The sequence below is a fragment of the Staurois parvus genome, unplaced genomic scaffold, assembly GCF_062004578.1.
Source record: "Staurois parvus isolate SC_StPar_1 unplaced genomic scaffold, SC_StPar_1.0 ptg001329l, whole genome shotgun sequence".
In the NCBI taxonomy this organism is placed as follows: Eukaryota; Metazoa; Chordata; class Amphibia; order Anura; family Ranidae; genus Staurois; species Staurois parvus.
Window position 1 is genome coordinate 60,001 of NW_028319125.1, and position 15,210 is coordinate 75,210.

At 45.8% G+C, this 15,210-nt stretch overlaps 1 protein-coding gene across 1 annotated transcript in view; it reads left to right on the top strand.

Moving 5' to 3' along the window:
- The window catches only part of TRAF3 (TNF receptor associated factor 3), a 91,145-nt gene that overhangs the window by 36,803 nt on the left and 39,132 nt on the right, over nt 1-15,210 (top strand). The window contains exon 4 of the mRNA XM_089661347.1: nt 10,123-10,227. Coding sequence (XP_089517473.1) covers nt 10,123-10,227 — 105 coding nt within the window. The remainder of the gene's footprint in view (nt 1-10,122; nt 10,228-15,210) is intronic.

Here is a 15,210-nt window from a genome sequence, read left to right on the forward strand (position 1 = left end):
ATTTCGCGCTGAATTGTAATAGACGGGATTCTATCATCGAAGCGCCACATTGATCGGATTGTCGGCCAAACATTGCTTAGCTTTTCTGTGGGAACCTTTTAAGCGGTGACTGTAATTGGCCAAACACTGCGTAGGTTTAGCGTCTCTGATGTTTTTTTTTTACTTCGCGTGACCCTGTAAAATGTACAGCGGCACAACCGCTTCCTTGAGGTCGCCATTTGACCTGGAAGTGCATCTGGAGCATTGGCGTTTGTGATCTGCGCAGCAATTAGTGCGAGTGCCAGATGCGTGGTTGTTTGGTTGTCATGCTGATCATCTCAGCCTTAATGGCCTCTCCCTAATTGACTCGTCTTACTTGTGTTTTCTGTTGGCGAGCAATTTTGAAGTGAATTGATCAGCCTGGCTGTCTTGCAGGCGATTGGACAGACGTAGGAATTCAATGAGCCTATAATCTTTTTATTAAAGGGGAAACATCAAGCAATCGGCAAAACTGGAAAGAATCGATTTACTTGTTTCATCTGCCAAAGTATTTTGTAACTCTGTTCATCCAGTCTTGTGATTTGCTTACATTTCTACCCTGCTCAGGTAGGGGACACAGTTGAGAAGTAGCAGATATCTTTAAGGGCTTCTTCACATGGTTGGCTGGGGTGCGGTAAAAGCAGGTGTTGAACCAGAGTTTTACCACCCCATGGCTGCCCACCTCACTAGAGCAATACAGCTGCATGATGCTGTACGCAGGCCGCTGCTGTGGCAAAATTAAATGGCATGCCGTATATGGCAGGCAGGGGAGGACTGACTATTTGGAAACTCAGGCACTGCCCGGGGTCAGTAGGGGGCCCCATGAGAAGCCCCTGGTACCTTTTTCATAGGCTTTCTTGAGTTTGGGCAAGGACACAGGGGCCCCATGATCCCCTATTGCCCGGGGGCCCCATGAGTTGTTAGTCCGCCGCTGATGGCTGGCGATATGTTGCCTTCTCTTGCAGGTGCGATAGGTGAGAAGTAGCGAATATCTTTAAGGGCTTGTTAACATGGGTGGCAGGGGGGATGGTAAAATCAGTTGGTTAAGCTGTGGTTTTACTGGCCCCTGGCCACCCAACTAAGCACAGCAGTGCAGCCCCACAGGGTTCTGTACCCCTGACACTTAGCATGTGATATTCGGAAGGTGCGGTCGGGCTTTTAAGGGTTAAAGCAGGCGGTGAGGAGGCAACATATTGCCTCCTCACCACCTGTCAAACGCTTCCAAAAAGCAGTCCACCTTGGATCCATTTTCAGAGGATTATTTGAGAAATTAAAAAAAAAAAAAAGGTCTATGGCAATCTTAAAGCTGTCCATACATTGTTAGATTTTTTTTTGTGCTGTTGCTAGGAATAATCTGGGGGTGGAGCCAGGAAGCAGAAAGTGCAGGGTCTGGGGGAGGAACAGAGGAGGGCTGGGGTCAGCTGTCAGAGCCTGCTGAAATGGTGAGACAAGGGTAGGCAGAGACGAGGGGGTGCTGCAACTGCACAGAGGTGCACAGGATCTGTAGGAGAAGTTCTGTACTCCTTTCTGCTGTTGACTGCTGAGATGGGGAAGGGAGGTGGCGTGGAGAACTCCTCCACCAGATCCTGCTCTTCTCCATGCAGCCACAGAGAGGTTCAGCTCTGCGCACCGCCAAGTGCTGAGACCAGGTGGGGGCAGAGACAACGGGGGGATGCCACAGCTACAGTAGAGGTGAAAAGGCCTGGTGAGCCTTGTGTTTGACACGTGTGACCTACACTATTCAGTACAGAATGGGGACGAGTCTCCCGCTGTGCCCATTGTATTCTCACAGCCCCCGAAGGACTATTTGCTGCCTCAGCTGTTTGGCCACACATTTTCCATCCAGCTTCTAGCATGTCAGGCAGGATAGGGCCAATAGGGCCATCCACATAGTGAATGTTGTCCACTTCACGAGGAACCGGAGAAAATTTGCATAGTTTATGGCCAGCTTTGTATCTGTTAAAGCGGACCTATCCTGAAGTGTTAACTGAAGGATAAGACATTGAAAGCCTTCCTAGTTTTGATAAATGGCGTACTAGAAGGACTGGCATACTTTTCTTCCCTGGGATAAAATGCTGCTCAAAGCTGGCCATGACCAAGAGGCTGGGCATTTGCTCACGTGATCTTCGCAGGCAGCATAGTGGCTAAGTGGTTACCACTTCTGCCTGACAGCACTAGGGTCGTCGGTTCAAATCCCAGCCTCGGCACTACCTTGCCTGGAGTTTGCATATTCTCCCTGTGCCTGCATGAGTTTCCTCCGGATTCTCCAGTTTCCTCCCACATTCCACATGATATTCCTAGATTGTAAGCTCCAAGGATCAGGGCCCTCCTATCCCTCTTGTATTGAACTGTATTGTTGCTGTATTGTCTCCCGTTATATTGTACAGAGCTGAGCAAACTGTTGGCGCTATATAAATCCTGTATAATAATAATAAATAATATTAAGTTGTCTCCTTTCTAAAATTGACCCTAGTATGAATGTAAGTTAGGGACCTTAGATTGTAAGCTCCTGGAGGGTTAGGGACTGATGTGAATGTAATATACATAGAGCTGCGTAAAATGATGGCGCTATACAAGTACCTGTAGCAAATAAAGAGGAGAATTGTCCAGTCTGAGCTCTGTTCTCCCCTTCAAAAGGGGGATTCATATCATTCAGTATGTTTCATGCCACAGGAAATGGTAAGAGGCTGGTGGGGCTGGAGTCTGTAGACATACTAGGGGTGTGAATAATAAACAACAAACTCCTGTGCTACCAAAATGCAAAATACTATAACTCAACTTAGGTGCTGCTACCGCTGTAATGTGTTCCCACATCAAAACCATCATTTTAACCATAAATGTGTTACACTGCTGACAGTACACCAATCCTCTGATAAAGTCACGTGACAAGTCTGATAGCCATGTGACAAGTGACGTAAGGTGTATGGCAGAGCTAGGTGACGTCACCACGTTTTACCAGAAGTAGCATGTTTCTTGTGTTTCCGAAGTCATTTGTACATGTGACTTTGATTCTTGTATTATGTGAATGGTTCTTAATTTAATAAATGCCTGATTTACTGTATTTCAATACTACACTATGGAAAGATTTATTTGATTTTGAGCAACATAGTGACATGGTGAGAAGAGAGCACTCTTGAAGCTTTTGTTATTACAGTCGTGACCCATGGAAGTATTTACAAATATTTTTGTACAATTTTGTGGGACTTTATTAATGCAGGATTATTTAGTATGGTATTTTTATTTTTTATGAGCTTAGAAAAATGTATTGGTGATGTATTTGCACACATTAGTTGTTTACTCACTCTGTGTGTGTATTTTCACTGTTTCCTAAAGTGGCAAGAATATTTATTATTATGGCATATTCTATATTATTATTGATTTATTTATTTGTGTACTGTCAGCAGCGCATCACATCTATGGTTAAATTATACTACAGGTGTGGTTAGAAACTAGGGACATGCTATAGGAAATGGTCCGAGACTGGAGACATGTTACATGAGGTCACTATGCTTTCAGAATCCCTTTTACAAACCAGTGTTCTTCCACAAACTGTTGCTCCCACATCCAAACGGTTTCACAGGGCACTCAGCCTACAAATCTGGCAATAGGATACTGTCTAGCCAGCCATCCATCCATCTATCTCAGGACTGGACAAATTCCAAGAGCCAGTTGGCCAATGCTCCTTAAGGCCTCCTTCACAAGGGTAATGACAGTCATACACCAGATACCAGTGGTAAGAATCACCACATTAGGGCAGCTAGGGTAACCGTTGTCTGCCAACAGTAGTGGCGGCTCAGCCTGTATGAAGTAATGACCGGCTGAGAGGAGCCATCACTGCTTTAATGTATCTGCACAGCCAATGGTTACCTGCAGATAAGAAAGGATGACGACCCTGGACACAGAGAGATGTGTCCACGCTCCGACATTCATCCCTAACCAAAGGTAACCAAAGGGTGTGTGGATACGTGAGAACAGTGACCGTTCCCCTCAGCCTGCCATTACTTCATACAGGCTGAGCCACTACCGCTGTCCTCACACACCTGTCATCCCAGCCTCACTAATGTGCTTATTCTTAACACTGAAATCTGGTGTTTGAATGTCATCACCCTTGTGAAGGAGCATTGGCCCCCTGGCTCTTTAAATATGTCCAGTCCTGAGATGGATGCCCGACTAAATAGTATTCTATTGCCCAACATGTAGGCTGAGGGCCCTTGGGAACCTGTTTGGCCCTTGGAGCAACAGTTTGCGTGAGAATAGTGGTTTGTAAAGGGGTCCTAATAGTATAGTGATCTCATGTAACATGTCCCTAGTCTTGGACCTTCCTCTATAGATATGTATGCATGTAACACCCCCCCAATGAAGGAAGTCTAAAATTAGGAAGTGGACAAACTGGATCCTGAGTGCCATAATAATTTTTCCACCCCTGATAGACCAATTGATCCGTATATTCAATTGATAGAGATTACATCATTGGTCACTATCTGGGTGGAAGCCTTCCGTCTTTTTTTGTCTATCCCTCTGGAAGTTGCTTGTGCCTGTATATTCATCCCAACATCACTTCTCTGTCTCACATTCATCTGGTTTATGTTCGAGATGTCACACCTGTGAAGTAGAGCTTATATATAGTGAGTAGTGATATCATAGCCTATTATGATGACATCACTTGTATTTACATAGCATTGATGATGTGTCACAAGACATGGAGGAAGGCAGTAAGGATTGCTTCGTGATGGAAGGTATAGGCAGTAATTAATCATGAAGGATCGCCACCTCTATGAACCTTTCTCGGTTTCCAGTTGTAATTTGTGTATCTCTGAACGGTGTACCGCATGTCATTTCTTCCTCTCTCTAGTAGAATTTAGTGGTGGCTGGCGCCAATGTGGGAGGCTCTGGATGGAAAATACTGCTCATTCAGTCTCCAAGCAGAGAAGTATAATTACAGAGCAAGTGTTAACTCTTCCATCACTTCAGCTTTTTATTATTAATATCAAAGTTCTGGCACAGAGCAGGCATTGGGAGCTACATGACGGTAAACTTGGTTAGAAGAGTGATGGAGAAGAGAGAAAGTTTGGGATTGGGGATGGAAGCGGAATGAGAAATGTTAATAAAAAGCTTGGAGATTAAAATGGAAAGAACAGGTAAATACATTACAAAACGCAATATAGGTAGAGGAGAGCTGAGAAGATCAAAGATAATGGGAGGAAATGAGAACAGGAAAAAGGCAAAGTGATTTGAGAGAAATAGCTTGGGTACGTGTATTAAGGAGAATTTTGGACTTTTAATTTTGGGTAGTATAAAGTGGCATCAAGGAAGCAGCAAAGGCCATTGGGCCTGAATCCTAGGAAGGTTGTTGCCTGGGGGTCCTGTAACTAGGAGGAGATGGTGCTATGGCTTGGAAAGTCATTTGGATCTATGGACTGATGGCGGTTGTTGATGGGGCCTAGGGATCAAGAGATGTTGTCCATGGGGGCTTAGGGACCAAGTGATGTTGTCGATGGGGGCCTAGGGACCAAGAGATGTTGTCGATGGGGGCCTAGGGACCAAGAGATGTTGTCGATGGGGGCCTATGGACCAAGAGATGTTGTCGATGGGGGCCTAGGGACCAAGAGGTGTTGTCAATGGGGGCCTTGGGGCCAAGAGATGTTGTTGATGGGGGCTTAGGGACCAAGTGATGTTGTCGATGGGGGCTTAGGGACCAAGTGATGTTGTCGATGGGGGCCTAGGGACCAAGAGATGTTGTCGATGGGGGCCTAGGGACCAAGAGATGTTGTCGATGGGGGCCTATGGACCAAGAGATGTTGTCGATGGGGGCCTAGGGACCAAGAGATGTTGTCGATGGGGGCCTTGGGGCCAAGAGATGTTGTTGATGGGGGCCTTGGGGCCAAGAGATGTTGTCGATGGGGGCCTAGAGACCAAGAGATCTTGTCGATGGGGGCCTAGGGACCAAGAGGTGTTGTCGATGGGGGCCTAGGGACCAAGAGGTGTTGTCGATGGGGGCCTAGGGACCAAGAGGTGTTGTCGATGGGGGCCTAGGGACCAAGAGATGTTGTCGATGGGGGCCTAGGGACCAAGAGATGTTGTCGATGGGGGCCTAGGGACCAAGAGATGTTGTCGATGGGGGCCTAGGGACCAAGAGATGTTGTCGATGGGGGCCTAGGGACCAAGAGATGCTTTCGATGGGAATCTAGGGATCAAGGAATGTGGTCGATGGGGGCCTAGGGACCAAGAGATGTTGTCGATGGGGGCCTTGGGGCCAAGAGATGTTGTCGATGGGGGCCTTGGGGCCAAGAGATGTTGTCGATGGGGGCCTTGGGACCAAGAGATCTTGTCGATGGGGGCCTAGGGACCAAGAGGTGTTGTCGATGGGGGCCTAGGGACCAAGAGATGTTGTCGATGGGGGCCTTGGGACCAAGAGATCTTGTCGATGGGGGCCTAGGGACCAAGAGGTGTTGTCGATGGGGGCCTAGGGACCAAGAGGTGTTGTCGATGGGGGCCTAGGGACCAAGAGATGTTGTCGATAGGGGCCTAGGGACCAAGAGATGTTGTCGATGGGGACCTAGGGACCAAGAGATGTTGTCGATGGGGGCCTAGGGACCAAGAGATGCTTTCGATGGGAACCTAGGAACCAAGAGATGCTTTTGATGGGAATCTAGGGATCAAGAAATGTGGTCGATGGGGGCCTAGGGACCAAGGAATGTTGCCCATGAGGGGCCTAGGGACCAAGGGATGTTGTCGATGGGGGGGCCTAGGGACCAAGGGATGTTGCCGATGGAGCCTAGGAACCAAGGGATGTTGTCGATGGGGGGCCTAGGGACCAAGGGATGTTGTCGATGGGGGGCCTAGGGACCAAGGGATGTTGTCGATGGGGGGCCTAGGGACCAAGGGATGTTGTCCATGGGGGGCCTAGGGACCAAGGGATGTTGTCCATGGGGGGGCCTAGGGACCAAGGGATGAGAGGCTTGTTCTGGGTCCAGTAGAGAGGGGAGAGTGCTGTTGCTGTCAAACTTCTTCAGTACTGGGTTTAGGAAGTCAAGACATACCATTGTCAAGTACCATAAATAGAAATGACTTGAGTGCTGGGGCTGTCCTGGAGCTGCGTGATCTTGCAACTGAAAGGCACCAGGACTGGTAGTGTAGAAAGGAGGTCGAAGCTGTTGTGGATAAAATAGATGAGCAGAAACTAAAATCCAAAAACCTTTAGAGGCTAACGCTGGAGTCAAAATGTTAGGAAAGTATAAGATGAACTCAAGAAGATTTTCCCGGAGTTCTAAGAGCTGGCGTGTAAAATCTAAAATCCATTGGCCTACTTGACTTTTGACAAACCATCATGTCAACCACTATAGACATAATGTCCAGGAATTTCCCATCTTTTTGGTCTTTATGAGCAAACTTTGATCAGTGGGAGACAAGACTAGAATGTGGGGGAATTATAAAACTACAGATACAACAATTACTATGACGCAAGAATGGAAGTTGGGTGAAGTACAGTTCAATATGGCGGGAATTTAAGAAGCGAAAAAGCAGGGAGTGGCGACAGCCTTGCAATCCAGAGGTCACATCTTCAGCATTGTTTCTTTGAAATGAGCTGGGTTGACAAGGTTTGGAAAGTCCCAAGTATGAAACAGGATGCATGTTTACAGGATATTTCTGTCGAAATCTGATCTTAGCTCCTTGGATGGGGTTGTGCGTGTCTGTAGGCGCCTTCACCTCAGAAGAGGCTGGAGCCAGACATTTAAAATACAGAAGTTTCGGGACTTATTTAGAATGGTCTAGGCTGCTTATAACAACCAGTCGGATTTCCCTTTCATTTTCCCAGTGAAGGGCAAATCTTATCGGTTTCTCTGGGCACCAAATATATCTTCTTCAAGTATTCCATACATCAAGCTGTTGCACTAAATTATTTTGAAACGTATAAATAGGTAACTACCAAAAACATTAAAGATGATGAAAGCTGAACTCCACGCAAAATGGTAAATACACAGATGAGAGCTGTTTTACTTGCCAAAGGCTTTGTATTTCAGTCCATCCAGTTCTAAGATTTACACCGCTCTGCCATGTAGCACAGTCCTATTTGGCAGGGCAGGAGACCTGATTTTTCTCTACTTCATATAGGTAACTCTTAGATGCCTCCCCCAGCCTTTGACAGGACAGTGAAGGAGAAGCAGCAGTCTGATGAGCTCATTTCTTTGTCCCTCTGCTCTCTCTTCCTATCGGCATCTACCTTGTTGGTGCGCTGCAGCACAATTGATCACCTGCTTGTGTATCTCGTTTCCCAGGCTGAGCTTTTCTGTACGGGGGCTGCAATAGGCCGATGCCAAGTCAGATCCAGGCGCTTACACTGTGTGCATTTACAAAAATGCATTTAAAGCTGAACTCCAATGAGGAAAATAATTTATCCTTGAAGTGGGTCCTACTCCCCACTGCAAGGGTTAAATGATCATTTTGCCTAGGGCACAGGTGTCAAACACCAGGTCCGTGGGCTGAATCCGGCCCTCCAGGCCATTTCATGTGGCCCTTGCACCTCTCCTGCAGGTACCCCCTTGTCTCCACCCCCACTTTGTCTCAGCAGTCAGCAGCAGAGAGGAGAATAGAACTTCTGCCAAATTCTGCACCTCTCAGTACAGCTGCAGCACCCCCTCATCTCTGCCTCCCCCGGTCTCAGCTTTCAGCAGACTCCGGTAACTGACTCCACTCCTCCTCCGGTCCTCCTCCAGACCCTGCACTTTCTGCTTTCCAGCTCTGCCCCCAAAGGGGGTGCACGGTGATGTTAGGGAGGGTGTGGGATTCTTCATATCTGATGTAATGGAGGGTGGGGTACTCTGGACATCTAGTCTACATCAGATACAACTAGCCCTTTGAGGGCAACCATAATGCTGATATGGCACGCGATGAAATGGAGTTTGACACCCCTGACCTAGGGAATGATGGTGATATATTTACCTTATTCCTCACTTCCCCACCAGCCGCTGCTTTCCTCCTCCACTGTCCGATGCTCTGGAATGTTGGTGGACCTTCTATGTTTTAATTTTAATGAATGATTGTAATTAATTTTAATGAATGATGGTATCTCCTTATAATTGAAAACCAAAAGGAATAACTTTAGCATCTGAGGTGCAATATGTTAGGAAACCCTTGGCATTGAAAGTATGAAAGGAAACCTGCAGCGTGGTAGATTAGTTGACTACCAGTGCTGATCACCTTAAAAAAAAAATACCAGCTGCCAGTCAAAGAACTGAGCAAGTGAAGCTGTCAATTTACGCAGCGCTTTACATATATATTGTACATTCACATCAGTCCCTAACCCTCAAGGGGTGTACAATCTAAGGTCCCTAACCCTCAAGGGGTGTACAATCTAAGGTCCCTAACCCTCAAGGGGTGTACAATCTAAGGTCCCTAACCCTCAAGGGGCGTACAATCTAAGGTCCCTAACCCTCAAGGGGTGTACAATCTAAGGTCCCTAACCCTCAAGGGGTGTACAATCTAAGGTCCCTAACCCTCAAGGGGTGTACAATCTAAGGTCCCTAACCCTCAAGGGGCGTACAATCTAAGGTCCCTAACCCTCAAGGGGCGTGCAATCTCAAGGGGCGTGCAAGGCACAGGGAGAACATGCAAACTCCAGGCAGGTGGTGCCGTGGTTGGGATTCTAACCAACGACCCTAGTACTGCCAGGCAGAAGTGCTAACCATAGGGTCATTATTACATGTTATTCTTCTGCCATTAAGTAAAAAGAGCATCTAATCCTCGCAAAGATTGCGGAGGGGAGGGGAGTTTGCTTTCATGTGCCCAGAGTTGGTCTTTAACCCTGTGAGAACCTAACTCGCCCTTCAGAGGAAGAAAGCGCTCTGATCCCTCTTTAGCAACCCGAATACAAAAATGTACTTCCAAGTCCGCTCCCTTCACAAAGTACTCATAAACAAGTCTGAATGGCGGGACACGCTTCCTAAATTAATCCTCGATTTCCCTTAAGTGAATTAGTTCTGGGCAGCAACTGGAGCGGGGCTCCCTCCCCGAGCGCTACGCATATCACAACCAGGGATGAGGATTTATGTTCCCGGATTATAAAATGGAAATCAGTTTGCAATAAACGGATCTCTTGAATTGCAGGTGTTTAAGGATAACTGTTGTCGGCGGGAAGTGTTGGCTCTTCAGATGTACTGCAGGAATGATACTCGAGGCTGCAAGGAGCAGATCACACTAGGAAATCTACTGGTAAGAGAGGAATGTTTACTTTTTATTGTTTTCTTTATTTGTAAATAGTGAAAAATGCAACAATGAAATGAATGCAATGGTGCTGTTGTGTCAGCACCACAAAAGCAGCACAAAAACTGTAGCTGCTGACTTTTAAAAAACAGCCACTTACCTGTCCCTTGGTGTGTCCCCCGCAGCCCATTTCACCGGCCGTCCTGTATTCCAGGAGGCCAGCATCTTCAGCGTGGGCACCCGGCTGTGACAGCTTGCGGCTTCACAGTTGGGTACCCACTGCGCATAGGCAAGTAGCTCTGTGCTTAATGAATGGCCCCTGTCACGTGTCCCAAAAGACTACAGGGAGGGAGGACACCTTCCAATCGCTTAAGCCAGGGGTGGGCAGCTGTGGCCCTCCAGCGGTTGGTGAACTACAAGTCCCATCATGCCTCTGCCTTTGGGAGTCATGCTTGTAATTGTCAGTTTTGCAATGCCACATGGGACTTGTAGTCCTACAACAGCTAGAGGGCCACAGTTGCCCACCCCTGGCCTAGGCGATCGGACCAGAAGTGGGAGCGGGTACCTGTCAAATTCGGGCATCCGCCACCCCCCCCAAAGGTGCCAATCCTTAATGAGGAGCGGGGGAGCAGTCCTTAAAGTGGAACTTCCCCTTTTGGGTGAAGCTCCACTTTAATATAATGTCAGTCATTGTGAACTGTCCCTTTAAATCCGCAGGAACTTCATGTAGACCAGTGTTGTCACACTACTGTATACAAGTGTACGGTGCTCCTGTATCACCCCTTAGTGCTCTTCCACCTCCAACACACTTATGCACTCACTAGCGTTTTTAAAAGCTCCTAGATGCCATTATTAGCTTTGTTTTCTGCTAAATCGTGTTCTACTATGTATCCATGCACACTACTTTAGACCTTTAGCGTTTTTTGAGGTTCAGGTTCCAGGAGCAGAAAAAAAAATTGTTTTTGTAGAGTTTTTTGGAGTGTTTTTCCAATAAAAAAACGCTAAATACGCTAAATGCTTTTTTCTGTATTTGTTCTTTTTTTTTTCTCAACATGTACTGTAAAAACTATTACAAGCATTTTTTATGCAATGTTTTTCCATCATTTAGCTTAGAATAACGCCAGTGTGCATGGAGCCTGAAGCAGGTATCTGCACTGTAGTTGCGCATTGGAGTAAAGTTTACTTTCTAAGGCAATGCACCTCAACCCAGATCTCCTGCATGTTACCATATGTTGTTGTAATGCGCGTTGTGAAGTGTCTGAGCCCTAAAATTTTGGTTTGGAATTATGGATATAACTTAGCAAGTCATTAGTGACTTCAATTTAACCTCCCTGGCGGTATTCCCGAGTGTAGCTCGGGGTAAAGTTTCAGCACCACAAGCGGTAACCCCGAGCTACACTTGGGAATACACTGCAGCGTTGCTCCGGGATCTCTCGATCACTTACCTTGTCCTGCCCTCCTGCAATGTCCCCCAGCGGATGCCGGCATCTGTCATCTGTGTTCTGTCCCCTGCAACGTCGGGACGTACAGGGATGAAACTGGCGGGAAATTTGAAAATGACGAAAAGTGACATTCACTAAATACACTAAAATCACATAGTATAACATTCCTGTATCAAACCATTTCACATACATTTTGTCCCGAGTGCTTTGTCCGGCGCCCTGCCTGCATTTTTACTGTTCTTTCTCCCTGGAAACTGAGAAACGTCCATGGTGTCCAAAAAGCGTCCCTTTAGGTCAAAAGCGGTTTTAGACCGGCTAGAGAACAGCGATAGTAAATCAGAACCACTTGCAGAATTGAGTGATAATGATTCGTGGGGGAAATTCATCATCAGACACTGAAAACGATTCTGCGACTTTGCTCAGCGATGTGCGAACTTGGCGCTCTATTTCAAATTTCAGTGTTTTTGGTTTGATTATATTATTGAATTAAATTTATTATTATTATATTATTATTTTTTATGATTATTTATTAAATTATAATTTATGATTTCGTGTTTTAAATTTTATCCTACCCGGGATGTTTACTAGACTCTTGTTCGGACAGATTTCAGTGAGTTATTCCTAAGAATTACAGGCCTACAATAAAAAAAATATTTCCATGCAAAAAAAATGTACCGCTTTGAGCACAGAAATATGGACATAATCAGACTGCTAGGGAGGTTAAAGGACAAGTCCACCTTTGGGAACACGTTCCACCTGTTTTTAGGTGTATGTCATGTAACATGTTCCAGCTCCTGCAGCCGCTCAGAGATCCAATCACCTGGGGAGAGGTTTCCTGTACCAGCTGTCACTTTTTGAAAAGAGCGCAAAAGTGTACAGGGCTCGGCCTACATGGCCACGTCATTAATTTACAGAGTTCTGTGAATGAACTACAAGTACCAACATCCTTTGCATCTGTCCACTTCTTAGTGAACTACCATGGTGCTGTTGAGCGCTCTAGGAAGTTCATTGATTCTTCCTGTCATTGTAAAACTGCCTGCATGTACAATGTATGATGTACGATGTATGATGTACAATGTATGATGTACGATGTACGATGTATGATATATGATGTACGATGTATGATATATGATGTATGGGCGGACAGGTTACACTGACAGTCTGCAGGAATCCCGCATGGCACCAACAATCTGCTGATCACTGATGAAATGCTTTCCAGGCTTCTATAAAAAAAAAAAAAAAAAAAGTAAATGCACATTTTTTTTTTTATCTGAAAAAAAATTGTGCATTTATTATTTTTATTTAAATGGTGAATTTATCCTTTAACATGCCTCATATACTGAATCTAGCTAGCTAAATGCCACCTGACAAATTAATATTTTATTGGCCACATGATTGAGACTATTGGGTTTCCGTTGCCGCATAGCTGCTAAAGCCTCAAAGCTCCACTGCTCTAACACACTGCGGGGTGTATTTATAAAACCGTATACAGAGCAGTTCGATCTGTATGTACATTCATTCATTCCATGTGGGTAAGGGCAAAATCAAATGTTGTTAGGCTATTTTCTCAGTTTGGGTCAAATCTACAGTCAATCAGGAAAATACTTCATTTTAGCTACTAGATGGAGCAGATGAGGGAATAAATACTTTGACTATATTGTTTAGTGACCATAATGTGTATTTTAATTTATTTATTTCAGGTACTTTTATTTTTATATATATATATATATATATATATATATATATATATATATATATATATATATATATATATATATATATATATATAATAGATAGTGCCATCAATTTACTGCGCGCTTTACATATATATATTGTACATTCACATCAGTCCCTAACCCTCAAGGGGCGTACAATCTAAGGTCCCTAACTCACATTCATACGCACACATACTAGGGACAATTTAGGCAGGATCCAATTCACCTTACCAGCATGTCTTTGGAGTGTGGGAGGAAACCAGAGTACCCTGAGGAAACCAACACAGGCACAGGGAGAACATGCTAACTTCACGCAGGTGGTGCCGTGGCTGGGATTCGAACCAACGACCCTAGTACTGCCAGGTGGAAGGGCTAACCATATGAATAAAAAACATTCAACCAGGAGAGAAAGTCTAATATTCAGTTTTGTCCCCAGTTGCAATTTTTTTTCATCAACACACCCGTTTATTTCGTTATTTTAATTCAACACCAAATCAAGTTCATAATGGTGCTCTTTGGGGCAAATTTGTATTTACAAAAATAAAAAAATAACTGTAAGGTGCCAGATAGTACTTTTATTTAGTCTTTTCCCCCTTCTTCAGAGTTCTGCCATACTCTTAGGGGGAAAAAAATCTAGATCTGATGTGTAAGGAGAAAAGTTATAACCCACTGTGTAACCGCACTGAGGGCCTAGGCTTTCTAACTCCAGCCTGACCACTCTCAGGTTGGATGCTATACTTAAAGCGGAGTTCCACCCAAAAGGGGAGGTTCCGCTTTAAAGATTGGTCCCCCACTCCCCATTAAGGATTGGCACCTTTGGGGAGCTGGGGGGAACGAATTTGACAGATACCCGCTCCCACTTCCGCTGCAATCGGAATTGGAAGTTGTCCTCCTACCTTCCCTCCCCGAAGTCTTGTGGGACACGTGACAGGTCCCAGAAGACGACAGGGCCATTCAGGAAGCGCTACTCACGCATGCGCAGTGGACACCCGGCTGTGAAGCCGCAAGCTGTCACAGCCGGGTGCCCACACTGAAGATGCCGGCCTCCTGGAATACAGGACGGCTGGTGAAACGGGCTGTGCTGGGGGCCAACGCAGGATCGTGGGACAGGTGAGTGGCTGTTTTTTTAAAAGTCAGCAGCTACAGCTTTTGTAGCTGCTGACTTTTATTTTTTTACAGAGTGAGTGGAACTCCACTTTAAAAACCGTCATACCTCCTTGGGCTTGTACAAATATCTTTATGCTGCTGATGCGTTTCAGCTAGGAATGGCCTTACTCATTGCATAGAAGTAAGGCCATTCCTGGCTGAAACGCGTCAGGGTATAGTTACGCCTCTAGTATGTGGCAGCACTGAGAGCCTAGGAACCTTGCCCCCCAGCCAGGTAGGATGCTATACAAGAAGATCCATTGCCACCCACTCTCCCTAACTCCAAATAGGACTTATTGAGCTCAACCTAGACAGATCTGGTATCATGTGCAATTGGCCGTGGTACGGTTCCCGTATGCTCTACAAGTCCGCTATACATAAAGACCGGCACTCGTCCTTGAGCTGGTACAATCTTCATTATTATAGAGTGGGAGAAAACCACAGACTACAGTGCTGGTGGGTTTCAGCAAGGAATGGCCTTACTCATTGGCCATATCCGGTCAAAACACGTAGAACTGTCGTATCTGTGGTTTTTACCCCCGCTCTTTAATACTGGAGATTGTACCAGCTCAAGAACGAGTGGCGGTCTTTATGTATAGCGGACTTGTAGAGCATATAGGAGCCTTAACTGTAACACGGCCAATTGCACACGGATGGATACCAGATCTGTCTAGGTAGAGTGGGTGACA